Source organism: Pogoniulus pusillus, chromosome 33, assembly GCF_015220805.1.
Source record: "Pogoniulus pusillus isolate bPogPus1 chromosome 33, bPogPus1.pri, whole genome shotgun sequence".
NCBI classification, from domain to species: Eukaryota; Metazoa; Chordata; class Aves; order Piciformes; family Lybiidae; genus Pogoniulus; species Pogoniulus pusillus.
Window position 1 is genome coordinate 3,754,434 of NC_087296.1, and position 21,072 is coordinate 3,775,505.

The window sequence follows — 21,072 nt, forward strand, 5'->3', positions numbered from 1 at the left end:
AAGATAGGGGGAAGAGAGGGGGAAGAAGTCGGGGAGGAAGGGGGGAAAGAGGGGGAAAGAGAGAGGGAAAGAGGGGGAAAGAGGGGGACAGAGAGGGGGACAGAGAGGGAGAAAGAGAGGGAGAAAGAGAGGGAGAAAGAGAGGGAGAAAGAGAGGGAGAAAGAGAGGGAGAAAGAGAGGGGGAGGGGAGGAGAGAGGATCTGGAATCAGGAGAAAGAGGCCAAAGGAAGACTTTTCCCAGAGGCTGTGTCCCTATGCCAGTGAAATCTTTTTTTGCCACCACTGGTGAGCAGGCAGTACCCAGACAATTTGCCTGCGCTGTGAGATTGGACTCAAACCTCTCCCAGTGCCACACAAGACTTCAATCATCCCCCAGCACGTTCCCCAAATGTACAAATCCTCCAGGGGTTATTTACCCACAGCAGCACCTTTCATTATTGAACCTCATCTGTTTGTCAGCAGCTAGCTCATGGATTGACTCAGTACCTTTGTATTTTTAACTCAGCTTGGACAATAAAACCATTCCCAGCCTCTTTCATTCCCTGCTTCTACTGTGTTAAACACGAGGTGGCTGTTGTCTGGGCTGCAAACTCTCCAGGCAAGTTAAGGAATGAAATAAAATTGCCTCTGCTGAAGTCCCTGCATTGGATTTTGGAAAATTCTCTTAAAAAAAAAAACAAAAAAACCCCAAACCAAACCACATCAAATTTAGATTCTGGATGTTAAGTGACTGGCAGCTTCTCCTAGGGGGATTCAGCACTGCAGTTGCCACAATCCATTTGTGAGCAGCTAAGGACGGAGCCAGATGAAATGTGGTGCAGTAAAGCCTCAGAGTTAAACCCTGGAGAATTCCCTGCAGGTTTTATCTCCACAGCGTGGCCATGGTTTCAGCATTCCTAATGCCTACATTCAGAAGTGCTGCTCTGCCTGCCTAGTGCCCTGCTTTTTGTCCCCTGGGGATGCAGTTGTGTGTTCCTATCGCCCACGCAAGTGTTATCCCACAGCCTGACAGTCACAGGCGTGACAGTGCTGAGCTGCTGCTGCCAGATGCCCTGGGCTGCCTGCTCACTTTGCTGCAGCAGCCTCAGGGATGCTGTGGATCCTCAGGGATGCAGCTCTGTGCCACTCTGCCTTGGCAAGCAGGAAGCAATTCAGCTCTACTGCCACAAACCACATGTCCCTGAGGAAAAGGACCTGGGGGTCTGGGGTGGTGAAAAGCTCAACGTGAGCCTGCAGTGTGAGTGCAGCCCAGACACAACCCTGTGCTGGGCTGCAGCAAAAGCAGTGTGGGCACAGGGCAAGGGAGGGGATTCTGCCCCTTGGCTCTGCTCTCCTCAGACCTCACCTGCAGTCCTGGGTGCAGTTCTGGAGCCCCCAGCACAAGCAGGACATGGAACTGTTGGAGCCACTCCAGAGGATGCTACAAAGATGCTCAGAGAGCTGCAGCAGTTCTGCTCTGAGGACAAACTGAAAGAGTTTGGGCTCTGCAACCTGGAGAAGAGGAGGCTTTGAGGAGACCTTGGAGTGACCTTCCAGTGTCTGAAGGGGGCTACAGGAAGGCTGAGGAGGGACTACTGGCAAGATCTTGTAATGCCAGGATGAGGAGGAATGGGTTTAAAGTGGCAGAGGGGAGATTCAGAGTAGATGTTAGGAATAAGTTGTTTGCAGTGAGGGTGGTGAGACACTGGCACAGGTTGCCCAGGGAGGCTGTGGATGCCAGAATCACCCAATGTGATTCTGTCATCCACAACCTCCCTGGAAGTGTTCAAGGCCAGGTTGGACATGGCCTTGAGTGACCTGTTCTAGCAGGAGGTGTCCTTGCCTATGGCAGGGGGTTGGAGCTGGGTGATCTCTGAGGTCCCTTCCAACCTAAACCATTCTGTGATTCTGTGTCCCTCCCTGTAATGCTTTCCTTGCCCATCCAAACCATGGCAGCCACAGAAGAGGTGCAGCCCTTGCCCAGCCATGCAGGGTGCAGCTGCGTGCAGCAGGGAGTGGTGTTGGCATGGTGTAGGAACACCTGCTAAGGAGTGAGATCATGTTTCCATTGTGCTGCCTGCCTGGATGGGTGATGGAACTGAAAGGAATGGCCCAGTGCAGTAATCCCAGAGTAAATCACAGCAGGCAGAGCTGGAAAGTCTTCATCCATCACAGAAAGCTCTTATCTTGAGATAGATGTATGCAGGCCCAAGCTGTAAGGAAGATAAGGTCCATGGTTTGTTTCTGACATGACAGAAATGTGTGGGGCTGCTTGGCAGACACAGAGTTCTTTGTTTAATCCTCTAAGAACTGATGTAAAGCAGAACCAAGGCTTGTCTTTCACACTCTGCAACACTGCTTAGATCTTTCTGTTCTTTCCCTCTGCTGCTTATACTAAATTGAGCTGATCCTTAATCTCACCTGAAGTATTTCCTTCTTCATTCCTGCTTTTTCTTTTTATGTTTCCCTGGCTTTTTTATCTGAACTTCCATGAAGGCTGAGAAGCAGATTTTGTAACTTCCCTGCCTGCTTTAAACTGTCCCCTCCCACTCCCCCTCACTACCTCCCAGGTAAATACATCCTTGTGTGGAGAGCTGGAGCCAAGCTCAGGAGCTACAGAATGCAGGCAAAGATAAATCCATACAAGGAGACTCTCAGCAGGATTTGGATGCTGTGGCTGGCTCCTCTCAAAGTGACTGGGAGATGAGAAAAGACTGGCCCTGGCTGGGGGAGAGGAGAGCTCTGAGGAAGGTATGATATCATGCTGCTGAAAATATGGAGTTCACATCTGGGCAACCCATTACAGAAAATATATGGCAGCACTTAAAAAGGTACAGGAGGGGTCAGAGGGCAAAGCCCAGCACTGCATGAGAGGAGTGAGGAATAGGAGATGACACCAAAGAGGAAGAGTGGGGGAAGGGGAAGGGGAAGGGAAAGGGGAAAGGCAAAAGGGGAAAGGAGAGGGGAAGGGAAAGGGGAAAGGCAAAAGGGGAAAGGAGAGGGGAAGGGAAAGGGGGAAAAGGGGAAAGGAGAGGGGAAGGGGGAGGGAAAGGGGAAAGGAGAGGGGAAGGGAAAGGGGAAAGGCAAAAGGGGAAAGGAGAGGGGAAGGGAAAGGGGGAAAAGGGGAAAGGAGAGGGGACGGGGGAGGGAAAGGGGAAAGGAGAGGGGAAGGGAAAGGGGAAAGGCAAAAGGGGAAAGGAGAGGGGAAGGGAAAGGGGGAAAAGGGGAAAGGAGAGGGGAAGGGGGAGGGAAAGGGGAAAGGAGAGGGGAAGGGAAAGGGGAAAGGCAAAAGGGGAAAGGAGAGGGGAAGGGAAAGGGGGAAAAGGGGAAAGGAGAGGGGAAGGGGGGGGGAAAGGGGAAAGGAGAGGGGAGAGGGGTGAGGGAAGAAAAGGATGGGAGAGAGGAGGGAAGGAGAGGGGAGAGAGGGAAGAAGAGAGAGGGGAGAGGAGGGGGGAGAGGGAAGGGGGAAGAGGGAAGAGGGAGAGAGAAAGGGAAAGGAGCCTGCATCCATCCTGCCCTGTCTCTGCTCTACTACAGGCTCTGCCATCAATTCAAATACCCAAAAGAGCAGACAAACTTTTTCTATCAGACTTTGCTGTGGCTGGATGGTTCGTGCAGTTCCTCTGCTCCCTCTTTAAGAGTGACCTTAATATTGTATCTATTGTTTAAAGGATAATGCTCATGATAGAGGAATATATGAGGCAATACATGGCCTTTACAGGTAATTAAATGCTGAAGAGAGCTGCAGCTATTGATAGCTGTAAAAGCCATTTATTCTGAGTGCACTGGGAAGCCAGGAGCATGCAACAAGACAAGATTAAACAAGCCACAGTACTAGAAAGGGGAAAAACATCATTTTTCTTGCCCTCTCAGGGCTGGAAATTTCTAAGCTGCTGTTTATTTAGTGCCTGGAACTGAACATATTGATTGCAACAATGTGTAGGTTTCTATCATGCTATTCTTTTTTCTTCCTTCCTAGCTTTTTTTGTGCCTGGTGTCAGAAATTATTGCCCTTCTTGGACAGACACTCAAATAAAGGCACAGCAGGGAAGAGGAACTTGCCCACACAGTCAATAGGGGAACTTGCCCACACAATCAATAGCCAAGTCTGTGACAAAAGTCCAGCCCCAGCCTAGTGTCTTGCCTGCTCACCACACTCTCAGAGTCATTGCTACAGCACTTCTCCCACCAGCTTCTCAAATACTTGCAGGCAGGAGTGGTTTCAGCTGGACAAAGGCCATTAAGATCACTGAGACCAACCATTATCTAACCCCTGTCCCTCAGCACCACATCTCTGCTGCTTTGAAGCACCTCCAGGGATGGGCATTCAACCCCTCCCCCAGGAGCCTGTTGCAGCATTTGAGAATCCTTTCAGAGTCCTCTCGGGTGAGATTTTTTTCTACTATCCAACCTAAACCTTCCCTGGTGCAACCTGAAGCCACTTCCTCTCATTTTATCTCCCATAATTAGAGAGAAGAGAGCAGACACCCACAGGAAAAGACTGGCACCCATGAGTGCCCACCTGCCTGCATAGGGAGGCACTGATGTACCTCCACGTCCTGCTGTGCTTCTGCTCCATATGGGGCCCTACCTTCAGCCACTGTCACAAGCAGAGCTACTCTTCTCCCGTGGACAGTGGTAGGGGACACTCTGTGGTATCTACCCACGCAAATTTGGCTTGGCCATGGAGAGAGGAGCAAGGCTGAGGACCTTATTCACATACCTTCTTGTCTTCCCAACTGGTGAGGACAGGGAAGCAGGATGGCCACATGTGTCCTTGCAGAATCATAGAATCAACCAGGTTGGAAGAGATCTCCAAGATCACCCAGTCCAACCTAGCCCCCAGCCCTGGAGATTTGCTGCAGCTACATGCAGCTATGCTCTGTGGGGAGCACAGCAACTATCTTGCTCCTGCTCCCCTTCTCATGAGCCAGAAATTCCCCTCACAGCTGAGAAAGAGCCATGAGGAATGTTCCCAGATGTGCCAAGAAAAGGCAGGGTAGCCACTGGTGTTGGGAGAGGGATGGAGAGGGTCCCTCACCCTGCCTGCACACTGCACAGCAGGCAGAGCAGGTTGGGGGTCTCAGGGGCAGGCAGAGTAACACACAGCCAACAAAGCCCATTGCAAGGACTAGTGCTGAGTACAGCCCAGTGACTGAGTACTTCTGGGCTCTGTAGAACATCATTGTAAGCAATTACCAACAGATCCCACCTGGCCTGTGCACAGCCATTAGCATCTGGCAGCTTGCTGTGAGCAGGGCTGAGTGATGGCTGTGGGGCATGAGCTCAGGGGCAAGGTCAAAGGGTGACTCCTGGATGGTGTAAGTGGATTAATATGAGTGGACACGATGCTGGCTTCTCCTCCTGCTTCTGCCAGCGTAAATCAAGAGTAACTGCACCAAAGTCAATACAAGTGTTAGATTCATTGGTACACAGGGGCTGCAAGCACAGGCTTTTAAAAGCAACAACATCTCAATTACAAGCTGGAGAACAGAAACAATGAAAGATGTGGCTGCTCTACACAGCTTCCTGTGGTGCTTTATCATGGCCCTGCTCCTTCTGTGCCAGCTCTACCCCAGCAAGGGCCCTTGCAGACCTGCCTGCAGGAAGGGCTCTTACTGTCCTCCTTGACATTGCCACCACAGGCAAACCTCATCTCTGTTCCATCCCTCCTGTGCTGACCTTACTGCAGAGCAGTGCTGGCTCCCCAGGAGATGACAGGAGATGCTGGCAATGCATCATGATAAGCAGACACAAGTGGCTCAAGCCCTGGCCAGTCAACCAGACCATGGCACTAAGTGCCCCAGCCAGGCTTGGATGCAACACCTCCAGGCACAGTGACTCCACCACCTCCCTGGGCAGCCCATTCCAATGCCAATCACTCTCTCTGCCAGGAACTTCCTCCTTACATCCAGCCTAGACCTCCCCTGGCACAACTTGAGACTGTGTCCCCTTGTTCTGTTGCTGCTTGCCTGGCAGCAGAGCCCAACCCCACCTGGCTACAGCCTCCCTTCAGGCAGCTGCAGGCAGCAATGAGCTCTGCCCTGAGCCACCTCTGCTGCAGGCTGCACACCCCCAGCTCCCTCAGCCTCTCCTCACAGGGCTGTGCTCCAGGCCCCTCCCCAGCCTTGCTGCCCTTCTCCAAACACCTTCCAGCACCTCAACATCTCTCTTGAACTGCGGAGCCCAGAAGTGGACACAGCACTCAAGTCCTGAAGTTCTCTATCATACAGGACCACCAAAGCCACAGGAATTGCTTCAGCCCAAGCTGAGCAAGCAGCCTACCTGCCTCCATCCTGTCCTCATAGAGCTGTGGGCTCTGCAGCCCGGTGCTGTGCTGCTGGAAGGGTTGGTTGCTGAAGAGGTTGTCACACAGGAGGCTGCGGCAGAGCTTCTTCAGGAAGCGCAGGACGTAGCCGATGCTGTTCACTGCCAGCAGGCTCAGGAGGTGCTGCTTCCCCTCAAAAGAAGCTGACACTGGAAAACAAGCAGGAGAAATTCAATACGTGGGGGTGCAGGGCAGAGGAAGATTGCAGCAGGGGACAAGATTGCACAGGAGTGTTTGTTTTTACACAATTTCCCACCTGAAGCACAAAACAGAATGGAGGAGGTTAAGGAGCTGAGTGGCCCAGATCACCTTCTCCTTGGAGGTGGCATGGCCAGCACTGTGAGGAGTTGTGATGCATCAATCCACCTGAAAACTGCACTGGGTGACTGCAAGGAGGCAATTCTGACACCCTGGGCTGAGGGAGGGGAAAGAAAGTGATGTGCAGTGGTGAGCTTTATGCTGCCTCCAGCACCAGCCAAGGTTTTACAAGATGACAGAGGGACAAAAATCAAAGTGGTGGCTGTGATATGAGTGAAAGGCACACACAGAGGCAGGGCCACCAGTTTCATCCTGGGGCTTTGTTTATTGGTTTAATTGCATTTATAGACCCCTGTGCCAGTGGAATTCTATCCAGAGTTCAGTAAAGTATGAAGGGTCAGTACTGGGACCAGTTCTGTTCAATTTATCCATCAATGCCCTGGATGAGGGCACAGAGTGACAGTCTGCAAGTTTGCTGATGACACCAAACTGGGTGGAGTGGCTGCCACAGCAGAAGGCTGTGCTGCCATTCAGCCAGACTGGGACAGGCTGAGGGCTGGGCAGGGAGAAATGGAATGAAAATCAACAAGGGCAAGCATAGAGTCTGGCACCTGGGAAAGAACAAGCCCAGGGACTGGTATAGGTTGGGGACTGACGTGTTGGAAGGCAGTGAAAGGGAAAAGGATCTGCGGGTCCTGGTGGATGGGAGGGGAACCACGAGCCAGCAATGTGCTCTGGTGGCCAGCAGGGCCAATGCCATTCTGGGGTGGATTAGAAAAGCTGTAGTTAGAAGGTCAAGAGAGGTTCTCCTACCCCTCTACTCTGCCCTGGTGAGGCCACATCTGGAGTACTGTGTCCAGTTCTGGGCTCCCCAGGTCAAGAGGGACATAGAACTGCTTGAGGGAGTCCAGCACAGAGCCACAAAGATGCTGAAGGGAATTGAACATCTCTCTTATGTAGAGAGACCAAGGGAGCTGCGGCTGTGCTGCTGGGAGGAGGCTGAGAGGTGACCTCATCAATGGTTACCAATATGTAAAGGTGAGTGCCAGGAGGCTGGAGCCAGGCTCTGCTGGGTGATGCCCAGTGACAACACAAGGGGCACTGGGGGGAAGCAGAGGCAGAGGAAGTTTCATTTAAACACGAGGAGGAATTTTTTCCCTGTGAGTGTGACAGAACATTACAGACAAAGGCCAGGTGAAACCTCAGCTGGGCTGATTGCCACCATCCTGCTCATCCAGGCTTGGCAAGGGTGAACTCATGTTTGCAGAGGTCTGCAAGCAGGCTATGGGCATTCCAAGCTGGTTGCCAGCCTGCTGATGTGAACAAGACAGCTAAGACAGTCAGGATTAAGAATCAGGTTAAGCTTTCCAGCAATTCCCAACTGACCAGCAGCTCCTCACAAAAAGGCTTTACCTGACACCATCTCTCCTCCATAGCCCTGCTTGATGAGCGAGAAGACAGCCTTCTGCTGCAGCGCGCAGTTGATGCAGGCTTGGACAGCCTGCTGCAGGGCTGCTGATGGTCTCTCAGGGCCAAAGTGCTCTGGGAGCTGCTGCACCTTCTTTCTGTCAAGGTATGGCCCCAGGTTGGCTTGCTTGTTGATGTAAATGCAGACTGTAGACACAAAATGCCAACGAGGTTATCACAAACTGTCCCTGAGAGCATCCTAGCGAATGTTGGGTTTAGACAGGAGAGAATCATGGAATCATTAGGGTTGGAAGAGGCCTCTGAGATCATCCAACCCAACACCATCAAGTCCACTAAACCATGTCCCAAAATGCCATGTCTACACATTTTTCTAACACCTGCAGGCATGGTGACTCCACCACCTCTGGGCAGCCTGTTCCAGTCCCTGACCACTCCTTCTGTAAAGGCATTTTTCCTAATATTCAACCTGAACCATCCCTGGTGCAACTTGAGGTCGTTTCCTCTCATCCTATCACTGAAAGAAGAGACCAACCCACCACACTGCAACCTCCTTTCAGTCTCCCCTCAGCCTCATTTCACAAACTCTTCCATTCACCACCAAACTTCTGCCATGGCACAACTAAGCTTCTCTGCCCTGATTATTAACTGTCCAAGTGAGGCCAGCTGAGGTTAGACCTTGCCGAGTGTTACAGGTGAGGATAAGATGCAGCAACTAAAGAAGCTCCTGCATGTGCCTGGGGTCTGCTCTTTTGCAAACTGCCTTGTCCATGCAGCTGGTGACCAGAAAAAAATGTGCAGCATGGTGAGTGTCTGAGCTGACCTTACAGCAGTGAGTAAATTCCAGCCTGAGGTGTGTTTCAGTTTGGTTTTTTTCTCTGTCTGTTCTTAGATTGATTCTTTGAGATGTCCTCTGAGAAGTACTGCTCTGAGAGTTGGGAGTTTTTGGCTCCTTGCTGCCATCAGCTTTAATGCAGCTGTGATTTCTGGAGGGTTATGTTGCACTGTGTGATGGCAAAGACTCTGATCTTTGGGACCTTCCTGACCATCCGTGTCCAGCCCAGCACTCTGCAAACTGCATCACCTCAAAGGGAAACTGTACACAGGGTGCCAAATCCCCATGTGGGACCACAGACACCTGACTGTGCTGCACAGGAGGGATGCTGCTGTGGAGGAGACTGTGGAGACCCCAATGCATATAGAATCACAGGACCATAGAGTAGTTTTGGTTGGAAAAGACCTTTAAGATCAATTCAAGAGAGATGTTGAGGCACTGGAATGCGTCCACAGGAGGATGAAAAAGCTGGGGAGGGGCCTGGAGCACAGCCCTGTGAGGAGAGGCTGAGGGAGCTGGGCATGTGCAGCCTGCAGCAGAGGAGGCTCAGGGCAGAGCTCATTGCTCTCTGCAGCTACCTGAAGGGAGGCTGTAGCCAGGTGGGGTTGGGCTCTGCTGCCAGGCAAGCAGCAACAGAAGAAGGGGACACAAGTTGTGCCGGGGTGGATGTTAGGAGGAAGTTGTTGTCAGAGAGAGTGATTGGCATTGGAATGGGCTGCCCAGGGAGGTGGTGGAGTAGCTGTGGCTGGAGGTGTTGAAGCAAAGCCTGGCTGGGACACTTAGTGCCATGGTCTGGTTGCTTGGCCAGGGCTGGGTGCTAGGTTGGACTGGATGAGCTTGGAGATTTCTTCCCACCTGGTTGATTCTATGATCCTAAGTCCAACCATTCTTTAACTACCAAGCGTGGTGCCAAAGCATTGCCTCCAAAGGCAGTTTTCCTCCACGGCATCAGGCCTGCCAGCAACAGCTAAATAAACAAATAAAACCCAGTGATCTCTTGCTAGTGTGCACTGATTTTAAGCTTGGCTAAGACTAATTGCATCTTGGAGGAAGCAGAGATAGCACCGTGGTAACTAAGGGCAACTAAGACACAGCCTAAAGTCAGGCTAAAGTGAGACGTATTATAATAGCTGGCTGAGTGTGCTCGAGCTGTCATCTTTCAGCCAATATAACATTGCCCTCTGACAGAAATCAGATATGTGACAAAAAAACCATCAAGCAAAGTGGAGGACATAATGACAGCTGTGCAAAGTTGGAAATAATTTACAGTTTGCATCACCCTAATGAAAATCTAGTGCCACTGTCACCCTGCCCTCTGCTCCTCCATCCCTCACCCGGCAGCAGGAAGGGCTGCAGCGGAACCTGCTGGGTGAGCAGGAGGAGGACAGCGATCACACTCATCCTTACGCAGCACTTTACACCTCCCAGGTGCACACAAAGGAAGGGATAAGGCTCTGGGAGACAGCAGCAGCATGCATGCCTTGCAGGGGGCTGGCAGGGTCCAACCTTTGCTGCCTCACCACCATGCCAAACCTCACTGAATCTGCACCGGTTTGGTCTGGGGTGAGACTCTGCACCTTGCAGGCAGTGTCCCAGGTCTCTGACTGGGGAGTGGGGGCCCTTATGGTCCTAGGAGAGGCTGAGGGAGCTGGGGTTGTTTAGCCTAGAGAAGAGGAGGCTCAGGGCAGACCTTATTGTTGTCTACAACTACCTGAAAGGACATTGTAGCCAGGTGGGGGGTGACCTCTTCTCCCAGGCAACCAGCAACAGAGCAAGGGGACACAGTCCCACGTTGTGCCAGGGCAGGTCTAGGCTGGATGTTAGGAGGAAGTTGTTGGCAGAGAGAGTGATTGGCATTGGAATGGGCTGCCCAGGGAGGTGGTGGAGTCACTGTCCCTGGAGGTCTTCAAGAAAAGACTGGATGAGGCACTTAGTGCCATGGTCTGGTTGAGTGGCCAGGGCTGGGTGCTAGGTTGGACTGGATGAGCTTGGAGGTCTCTTCCAACCTGGTTAATTCTATGATTCAATGATTCTAGCTAGGTTGGCTTCAGCTGGCCCCCACCCCCTGCAAACCCTCTTCTGGTGGCAGCCTGCATGCACCGTCGGGAAGGTGCTGGAAGAAAAGGTGCTGGGGGGACAGAGACAGGCAGACGGAGGTGAGTGGCACTGCAACCACAGAACCCCAAATGACCCAAGGAGCCTCTGCAGCCATCCTAGAGACCTGGTGAGGCTGTGGACTGTGCCACCCTGCCTCCCTTTGAAAGCAGCACAGGGCACACCTCTGAGGGCAATGCTGTGCAACGCCACTCAGCTGGTGTTTGCCAAACATTTTGCAGCCTTCACATGTGAAGGCATAAATGGGAATAAAATATATTATTACTGTCATTGTCACTACGTTTAGTATCAGTCTGCTACCAGAGCAGATGGAAAACTTCTCCTCTGTGCATCCCAGCTAAGGAATAATGGGTTTTATGTCTTGTGTTTAGATTCTAATGTTATCTAATCCATTTCTCTGCTGAAATCTCAGGGTAAATCAGCTGTCTTGTTGATTTTCTTCTCATTTACATCAGTTTGAAAGCATCGACCTGTGTTACTCCTGGTAATATAAGCAAAGGAGAAAATAAAGGAGGAGGAGGCTGCATTTTCCCCGACTACAGTCAGAAACAGACAGCTCTGCTGCTGTGACAGGGCACTGGGGTCCATGTGTTGGTAACCCTGTCCACAGTCAGCCTCTGGTGTCTCCAGCCTTCTTCTGCCCACAGCTGTAACAGATGCTTCATGTCCACCCTGGGGTTCAGCTTGGTCACTGTAACACAACCGATGGGGTGAGCACTGGACGTTGATGTCTGCATTTCCAGAGCAATGGATCTGCCATGGCCCCTAAATCTGACCCATGACTGTTCTTTCTCACTACTTGCCAGTCTAATCTGCACACACACACCTCCTCCCATCAGCTCTGCCTGTTCTGGAAAGCACATGGTTCCTCATCCCACCTTGGCCAAGGAGCACTTGAAGATGGGTACCTGTGAGAGCCTGTGGGGTGGTCGAGGTGGGTACCGTAGCCGCATCCTGAGGGATTGAGCTAACATCTGGCTCTGGTGTGCTTCTGGGTGGAGAGATTGCCAAGGGAGGCATCAGGACACGAGACTTCAGCTGCAAAAAATATGAAATCAAAAGAACCAGTTGGGCAATGAAAATATACACAGGAGAGGCCAGCTTTGTTCCATGTATGTCACACCCCATGAACTCCTCTTCATTAGCAATCTGCTATTGCATCACTTTCTGCTTGGCCGGGAGCATCCCTTCTGCTCCCGGGAGAATACTGGAGCCTGAAGCCTGACTGATTTGCAGCAGACAGCAATGCTTTAAGCTCCAGGATGCAAATATTATGCCACCCACCGGGTAGTTATTTACACCTGAGCAAATTGGTTCTAACACTCTACTCAAATCAGCGCAATGGCATTTTACGACCCATTTCATGTGGGTGTAAACAATTCTCTGCAACTCAGAAAACATGAGGCCTTTAACTACATCATAATTTAGGGCCAAATTCTGCTCCTGCTTACAGGCATGTAGATCTTGTGTAAAGCCAGCAGCACCAAGAGCCTACTTTGGGCTGACACCCATGTAAATAAGCTCAGCCCGTGGTCTGCAATGTGCTGTTATTGGGTAGTAAATACAAACTGCTGCACTGTTGCACTCAGCAGTCGTTGGGATCTGCAGCCCAGCTTGGAGAAGTGAAACACAATGGGAATTTAGGATGCAATATCACCATGTCTTTATGTTGCTGGTACCTGGGAGTGTCCCACCAGTCAGATCATCAGGTCTTCATATTATAAAGGGCCGATGTGATGGATGTGACCTGAAGGTATCACTCGTGCTTTTCGCTCCACTATGAAAGGAAGTGGTGAGGGAAGCAGAGGCAAGCACACAGCTGCCTGGGTGATATATTTAGAGTCACAGAATCACAGAATTGTTGCCTTCATTGGATTAAAATAAAAGCATGCCTGGTTACAAAGACAACACACCAACAAACACGGCTTGAGCACATCCTGGCCACTGAAATCCTGAGTAAAGTCTGGGTATCTCTAAGTGCAAATCTCAAAGTATTTCATTCAAAGACTCTTTGTTCAAAAGCCTACCCAAGCAACCAGCTGACTGGCTGAAAGCTTGGCAGTAGAGACCACTTACACATGGAAGTGAAAAGAAGCAGTGAAGAGAAAAGAGAAAAGGAGACAGACAAAATCTGTCAGAAGACTTTGGGGAATCCTTGTGGTAAGGAGCTCAGATCAGCTCTTGAGATTGGATGCCATAAGTTTTAATATGCACAGCACGAGGTATAAGAGGCAATGGCTGCATAAAAACAAGATGCACAACTAACCCTCCCACTCTTGCAGGCCTTCTACCATGGAAAAGAGATCAGAGAAGGCTAATCAGGGACAAATGTGCCTACTTCACCAGAGTCTCAGTGCATTAGATGCAGAGGGAGCAAGAACTTTGGTGCCATTGATGCCAGTCTGATTATGCCAAGGACAAGAAGGACCCTGTTGAGTCCTAGAGCCCCTCTTTACAATCCATACAGCCCTTCAGAGTATCTAGATTCATCTAGCTGGTATTTCTGTCATCCCACACCAAAGCACATGAAAGACAAGGAAGAACATTTCACAGACAGCTTTTTTTTCCCCCCTTCTGAACAAGTTCTCTGCCAGCTTGTGCAACATAATACACAGGGAAGAAGATGAACCATGATGCAAAATCTCCCTGTCCTTTTCTTAAACCACTTGGTCCTCATCTTCAAGGCTCCTCCTAGTTCTCCTGTACTGGTTGTTCCTCCTCCTAACAAAACACATAGCAGTAAAGGCTACAGTTCATCCCCTCCAGTGAGGCTTGTGCCATTCCAGCCAGGAGCACAGAGGCACCTCTTGGCCATGGGAGCTTTTGCTGTTGAGGGTAAAACACCTTCAGCTCCTGCAGATGTGCACCAAGATGAGTGCCCAGGTGAGTGTAATCCTGCAGTGTGGACTCCTGATGACTGGACAGAAGTTGCCATTAATTCCATACTAAGGAAGCACACAGCTCCCAAGTACGTATTTTGGGGCTCTTGGCTATGCCCTGTGCTCTCTCTGCATTTGGTTCAGAATGAGGCAAGCCAAGGCTCAGATCAGTCACCACAGCAGAGAGGTGTTCAGCACTGTGCTGGCAAAGGCAAAATGAAGCCCAAGATCTTTGTCACCTTTTCCTGTGTCATGCAATACCTTCCTTTCACACAGCAAATGACACAGGGGAGTCTGCAGGAAGCCTCCTCCTTGCAGCAAATGAGGCAGGTAACCTTATCAGAATGAATGCAACCTTGAAATCCAAGGCTGGGTCACAGGATGGGTGAGTAACCAGGGCACTGCCAGGCTGTCTGTGCAAACTTCATCCCAGTGTGTTCAAATCCTGCTTATTTGTCATTGTTAAGAGTGACTTAGAACCACAGAACCATTTCAGTTGGAAAAGACATTTAAGGTTACTGAGTCCAATCCCAATCTGACTCTGCCAAGCCTGGTGCCAAACCTCAGTGTCACATCTCTGTGTCTTCTAAATACCATCAGGGATAGGGATGTAACCACCTCCCCAGACTTCTAAGGCTGCAGGGGAACCTGTGCCCTGTAATGGAAATTGTCACTCCATGTGTTGTCCTGCACAGGGCAGCTCTCACTTACCCACCCTGTCTGACAGCAGCTTGCAAGGTCCTGGCTGACCACTTACCCTGGGCTGGTGCCACCTCCAGAGGCAGAACCTGGTGCAGTAGCATGGGGCACAAACTGCCCTTGGGCTGTTCATATGAGGCCATCACTTCATTGCCCTCTTGGCAGGATGTGGTGCCCTTTGGTGCAGCACTGCCCTGTGCATGTCACTCCAATGTCCTCTGACACAGAGTGTGTGTGTGTGTCCCAGGATGCTCATGAAGCCTTCTCTTTAACTTCCCAGACAGCTCTTCAGGGCTGCCCCTCACTTACAGCCTGAGAAATACAACCAATCCATCTCCTAACCTCCCTCCTGGCTGCCAGAATAGACTTCTTCCTAGAGATTTAGAGAGTCAGAAGGAATATTGCACTGAGGGAAAATGGATCATCTTATGGCAAGCAGCTCTGCATCGAGTGCAAAACAGGTTTGGGGAAAACAGTTGATGACATTTTTTAATCAAAGCTGCAAAAAAAAAACCTAAACAGGAGAGAAAAAAGGTCCTTGCTTGGTGGTGAAGCCTGCTGAAATGCCATTTCAGAATGGCCTGGATATCCTCTTTAATATTGATGGAAACAGGCAATAGGTCATCTGGCTACCAAGAGCGTGTGATCAGGGATGTCTGTTGTTCACATCTTGGTCAAAATAAACTTCAATCTGAGCTGTAAATTCCTTGTTTGCTAAAAATGCAGAAGTATTTTTCCATCTGTTCTGTAATAATTCAGCTATCTGCTTGCTGTAAAGAATCTGGTTGCCTGCCATTTGGGCAGGGAGTCGTTTCTGAAGCTGCCTTTAGGTCCCACGCTGTCTGGAAGCTGTACAATTAACCAGCTAATTAAAAGCAAGCTAGAGCTCCCCAAATGAAACCTTTGACTCGCTCTGGGGGAGTGGTTTTGATGGAGAAGGGGTCACCTCAGCGTGTAGTAGTGCCTCACAGCAAATGTCACTTTGTGTACAAACCCCATGGGGCAGATCTGCAGTGCCAGGCCAGATGCCACGGATGCTACAGCTGACAAGTGTCAGCTCCAGAAGCTCAAGTTGTACAAGGATGTCTTGCTCCTTGTCATCACTCAACAAGAAAGAACATCATCTCAGCTCCAAGGGAAAAGGGTGGCCAGCAGAAGCAGAGAAGTGGTTCTGCCTCTCTGCCTGCTCTGGAGACCTCACCTGGAGCACTGCTCCGTCGCTCTGCCCCACACCTGCCCAGCTTTGCCTCCATTCCAGTCCTGTCTAGGAGGAAATGCATTGAACTCAGCAGGAGGTGGAGAAGGAGGATGGAAATCACACATCTACCTTGTGCCCGGGTTTCCTCCCTCTCTTTTTTGGGATCTTCACGACTGGCAGAGCACCTGCTGGAGCTGAGTAGAGGTTGTGAACGGCCACCTTGATGGGCGCCGGCTGCAGCGGGGGCCGCCCGCGCTTCCTCCCCACCGTTCTGGGGGATGGCATCTCCCCAGGCTCCAGGCTGGGGGACAGGCACGGCAGGTGACTCATCTGCCCTGGGGCTGCTGATCAACCAGAAGGGAGAGGGGAAAGAAAAAGAAAAGAGAGGGGTTTATTTATTCATCACAGAATCAGAGAATGAATCATAGAATGGTTTAGGTTGGGAGGCAACTCAAAGCTCTTCCAGTTCCAACCCCCTGCCGCTAGAACAGGTCAACCAAGACCCCATCCAACCTGGCCTTGAACACCTCCAGGGAGGGAGCAGCCACAATTACACAACCCCAGACAGAACACCAAGGGAATATACAGGACCCTTCACAGCTTCTGGCAAGGCTCAGGTTCTAGCAAAGGTCAGTAAAATCCCTCAGACTGCAGAAATACATTTGCAGACTTTGGTCTGTGCAGGCATCTGCTTTCCTGCACCTGGGCAGAGAACCAGCCCCAGTCCTGCCTGCACACAGTGTTAGCCATCAGGGTCTCAGCAATTCTCATGCCTAGATGATAAGCTTTGCAGTGGCTGATTATATCAATTTCATGTTCCCTCAGGCCAGTGATAACAGAAGACTCTGCTCTCCTTCCGCACAGAGCACACTCATAGCCCTCTCAGCTCCAGAGGAAGCCTAAAGATGTGCTCCAAGAGCATCCTCTAAGCTCAACAGACCTATATACATATATATAGCACATAAAGCTTTGTTACTGCAAACAGCTACAAAGTTTTGTTACTACAAACAATGACAAATCTATCCCAGATCTGCAAACTATTACATCTACTCATTTCTCACTACTCTTAAAACCTCAGCTTCAGAAGCCAATGTGGTTGGACTGAGCAGAGCTGGCATTGCTGGGAATGACATTGGGGTTGCTCACTGCCAGAGTGAGAAGGGCACCACCTCACAGAGGCCTCTTTTGACAGGGATCTGTAGCTTGGGGTGGGGGGAGATTCTCTGCTTCCATAGCACTGGAACAGGCTGCTGGAGGTGCTCAGAAAATGTGTGGTCGTGGCCCTGGGCAGGGACACCTCATGCTAGATCAGGCTGGCCGCAGCCTCATCCAGTCCTGCCCTTAAACACCTCCAGGGATGAGGCTTCTACCATCTCCCTGGCCAACCCCTTCCAGGCTCTCACCACCCTCATGCTGAACAACTTCTTCCTAACATCCAGTCTGAATCTCCCCATTTCTAGCTTTGTTCCAGTCCCCCCTGAAAGCCTAACAAGTCCCTCCCCAGCTTTCTTATAGGTCCCCTTAAGATACTAGGAGGTCACAATAAGGTCACCTCAGAGCCTTCTCCTCTCCAAACTGAACAGCCTCAACTCCCTCAAGTCTCTCCTCAAAGGAGACACAGTACCCTACTGAACTGTGCCCAGAATGATCTCAGTGAATTGATACAGCAAAAAGAAGAAGTCAACTGCAGTGGATAAGCTACTGGTACTGCACTTAATTACACACAACTTGATTCTCCTTTCTTACCTGCTAAAGGAATTGGAGAGTGCCTTTGGTGGCACTTACTGTGTGATGCTGCTGCAGAACCTGGAAGGCAAGCGTGGTCCTCAACAGTGGAGGCAGACAGCAGGCAGGCAACAATTGCCTCTGGCAGTGCAAGGTGGGAGCATGACCTCCTTTGACAGCCCAGGGGAAGCTCCTGGGCAGGCTGGGAAAACACACACAGCCCAGTCGTGATGTGGCTGGAGAGAGCAGGACACAAGGGCTCGTTTGACTGCTGCCTGACAAAGGCAGAGTTCCCTCAGAAGACTTTCCTGGGGCAGCTTCAGCTGCTGCCACAGCCTGGGCTTGACCCAGAGCTCAGCAGCTGGGAAGCTTGCTGGCCCCAGGGCAGGGTAAGAGAACTCGATGCAATTTAAAGGCAAGTTCAAGGAAGGAAATTACAGTCTAGCACCAAAGGCACTGCCTCAGTTCAGGAGATCACTGGAGGACAAACAGCTTGGGAGAGTATTTTGGGAGGGAAGTCAGTGCACATTTTCCCTGTCCTTGTGCTTCTCCTAAGGCACTAGTTTTGGATGGCTTCAGTCTGACCTGGGTCTATCACTTTCCTGTCCTTAGTTTAAAAATAACAGCAGGAAACTGCTTTAGGTTTATGGCTTCTCATCACTTAATGCAGGGCTAGACCCTGGGTAACCTTTCCTTACTTGTCCCTCAGAGATTAGCAGCTGGAAACTTGATTTCCAGGCCTGCCCCACCAGATCTGAGAGAGGAGGCAGCAGAGAAATGCCTCTGCCCACCCTGATGCTTGGGCAAGTGCTGCAGGAAAGGTGAAGCCTTGTTCCCTGCAGGCAGCAGAGGTTCTGCCATCACCCCAGAGGATGCTCAGGCCCACCCTGTGCACAGTAGCCTGCTCCCATGGAAGGGCAGAAAGGGGTAGATGGAAGAATATGTCCAAGACCAACACTGGTGACCTGTAGGATGTTTCTAACAGCCTGTGCTTGCCCTGCATCATGTGTTGGTGTACGATTAGCAGCACAGCCCAAGGTGCTGCCAGCTACAGCTGCCAGCAGAGCTGCAGTGCATGTCCTCCCAAACTGAGTATTTTTGATGGACTGCAAAGACCTGTTCTTAATCAAAAAATAAACACCTGCAATAAATGCAGCTTTTAACCTGTGCTCCAGCAACTGCAAGGGCTGGAGGTAAAAATGTCACATCAAGTTTTATACCAGCAATTGCAGAGGATAATCATTTCAGCTTGGTTTACACCAGAGCTCATGCAAAGCCATGGCTGGACTGGCACAGGCATGATGCTTAGGGAAGGAACAAGCTCTTTGTGCCTTAAGCCAAAGGGAGCTGCAAAAATGCAATCATGGAATCATTAAGGCTGAGGGAGGCCTCTAAGGTCATCAAGTCCAGCCAAGGATGCCATGGAGAGGTTGGTGCTGATCTCTTCTCACAGGTAATTAGTGATAGAACAAGAAGGAATGGCCTCAAGCTGCCACTGGGTAGGTTTAGACTGGATATTAGGAAACAGTTTTTCCCAGCAAGAGTGGTCAGGGACTGGAGTGAGCTGCCCAGGGAGGTGCTGGAGTCACCAACTCTGGATGTGTTCAAAAGCCGTTCGGATGCGGTGCTTGGGGATATGGTTTAGGGTGAACCTTGTAGAGTAGGGATTTTGGTTGGACCTGGTGATCCTGAGGGACTTTTCCAACCTGAATATTTCTGTGATTCTGTGACCAACCCAACACCACCATGCCCACTAAACCATGTCCTGAAATGCTACATCTACACCTCCAGGGATGGTGACTCCAGCGCCTCCCTGGGCAGCCTGCTCCAATGCCTGACTGCTCTTTCACTGAAGAAGTTCTTCCTAACATCCAGCCTAAATCTCCCCTGGCTTGAGGCCATTTCCTCTCCTCCAGCTGAGCAATGTGCCTATCTCACAGCACCTGAAGGGGAATGCTCCCAGCCCAGCTGCAGAAGGACTCTGAACCAGGCACCCCTGCCAGCACTTACAGCCTTGCCTCCAACGCTTGCTGCTGCAGAGCTTCATGTGTCTCAGATCTACAAACCCAACAGCCAGGGGTGGGAAAGATGGAAGCCTCTCCTGTGAGGAGAGACTGAGGGTGTTGAGGCTGTTCAGCCAGGAGAGAAGGCTCCCAGGTGACCTTATTGTGGCCTTGCAGTATCTGAAGGAAGCTACAAGAAAGCTGGGAGGGACTTTTTAGGCAGTCAGGGAGTGATAGGACTGGGAGGAATAGAAAAAAGCCAGAAATGGGTAGATTCAGACTGGATGTTAGAAGAAGTTGTTCAGCATGAGGGTGGTGAGAGCCTGGAAGGGATTGGCCAGGGAGGTGGTAGAAGCCTCATCCCTGGAGGTGTTTAAGGGCAGGATTGGATGAGGTTGTGGCCAGCCTGATCTAGCATGAGGTGTCCCTGCCCATTGCAGGGGGGTTGGAAGTAGATAATCCTTGTGGACCCTTCCAACCCTGACTGATTCTATGATTCTCTGTCTTTCCTTCAGCTGTTGCTCAGCAAAGGGCACTCTGTAGGGGATTAGCAGGTTATTAGATGGGAGGGAGAGGATATTTTTCAGCCAGTAACAGGACTGTTTTTCCTTCTCTGTGCACAGCAGGGCAGCATTTCGACTGTGACCACTTGCAGATGATGGCATGTGGAGTAGGTGATCAAAATGAGCAGCACTGCTTGATCTGGAAGCAAAGCTTTACACCTGCCTGCTCCTCTCGGGTGATACTCAGGCATTACACACCATCACAGGTACCAAGGAAGCACCACACAGTAGATGAAAGGTGAGTGTTTGGTGGAGCAGGCAGTGGGAATTCCTGCTTATAAAAGCAATAACTCAGTATCCTCTGCATGCCTGGATGTGACTGCCTGATGGTGTTGCACAGAGAGCACTCATTTCACCATTGCTCAAAGAAAGGTCAGGACAACTTTTGGCCCTGCTGTGAAGTTCTTCCACAGAGAATTGCAATGATTTTTCTCTTTTCTTGCTTATTTCATTGGGGATTTAAATGTTGGAGGGATTTTCTTGCCCATTTTGACCCCAGCAAGAGGATTTCTACCAAAAAAAAACCCATCCCAACCACCACTTTTTACCCCAGGAAGAGAACTTCTACCCAAATACCTCTATCCCAACCACCACTTTTGACTCCAGGAAGAAAATTTCTACCAAAACTCCATATCCCAACCAGCACTTTTGACCCCAGAAAGAGAATTTCTACATAAAACACTTGACCCAACCAGAACATTTGACCCCAGGAAGAAAATGTCTACCAAACCCTCATATCTCAGCCACCACTTTTGACCCCAGGAAGAGAATTTCTACATAAAACCCATTTGCTGACCACCATTTTTTACCTCAGGAAGAGAATTTCTACATGAAATGTATCCCAATCACCACCACAAGGCAATATCTGTGGAGGGGGAAAAAAAAAAGGGTAGAGGACAGTTGAAGGCTTCTTCATGAGCCCTGGAAAGCACTGAGAAAACCATGTTCCAGTGAGCAGGAAAGCAACAATGAGTTCTGCCAGGAGTGTTCTGCTGGCCCCTCCAGGCTCACAAGTGGCAGATCCACTGGAATGGGCTGCCCAGGGAGGTGGTGGAGTCACCACCC

At 50.6% G+C, this 21,072-nt stretch overlaps 1 protein-coding gene across 3 annotated transcripts in view; it reads right to left on the bottom strand.

The window, feature by feature from the left end:
* Positions 1 to 21,072, bottom strand: part of SCML4 (Scm polycomb group protein like 4) — a 57,363-nt gene that overhangs the window by 22,468 nt on the left and 13,823 nt on the right. Inside the window, exons 2-5 of one of the 3 annotated variants that reach the window (XM_064170167.1) lie at positions 15,846 to 16,060; positions 11,849 to 11,978; positions 7,979 to 8,179; positions 6,265 to 6,456 (exon numbers count right to left, since the gene is read on the bottom strand). In XM_064170167.1, coding sequence (XP_064026237.1) covers positions 6,265 to 6,456; positions 7,979 to 8,179; positions 11,849 to 11,978; positions 15,846 to 16,046 — 724 coding nt within the window. In that variant the 5' untranslated portion in view covers positions 16,047 to 16,060. The remainder of the gene's footprint in view (positions 1 to 6,264; positions 6,457 to 7,978; positions 8,180 to 11,848; positions 11,979 to 15,845; positions 16,061 to 21,072) is intronic. The other 2 variants (XM_064170169.1, XM_064170170.1) reach the window with 2 other exon arrangements.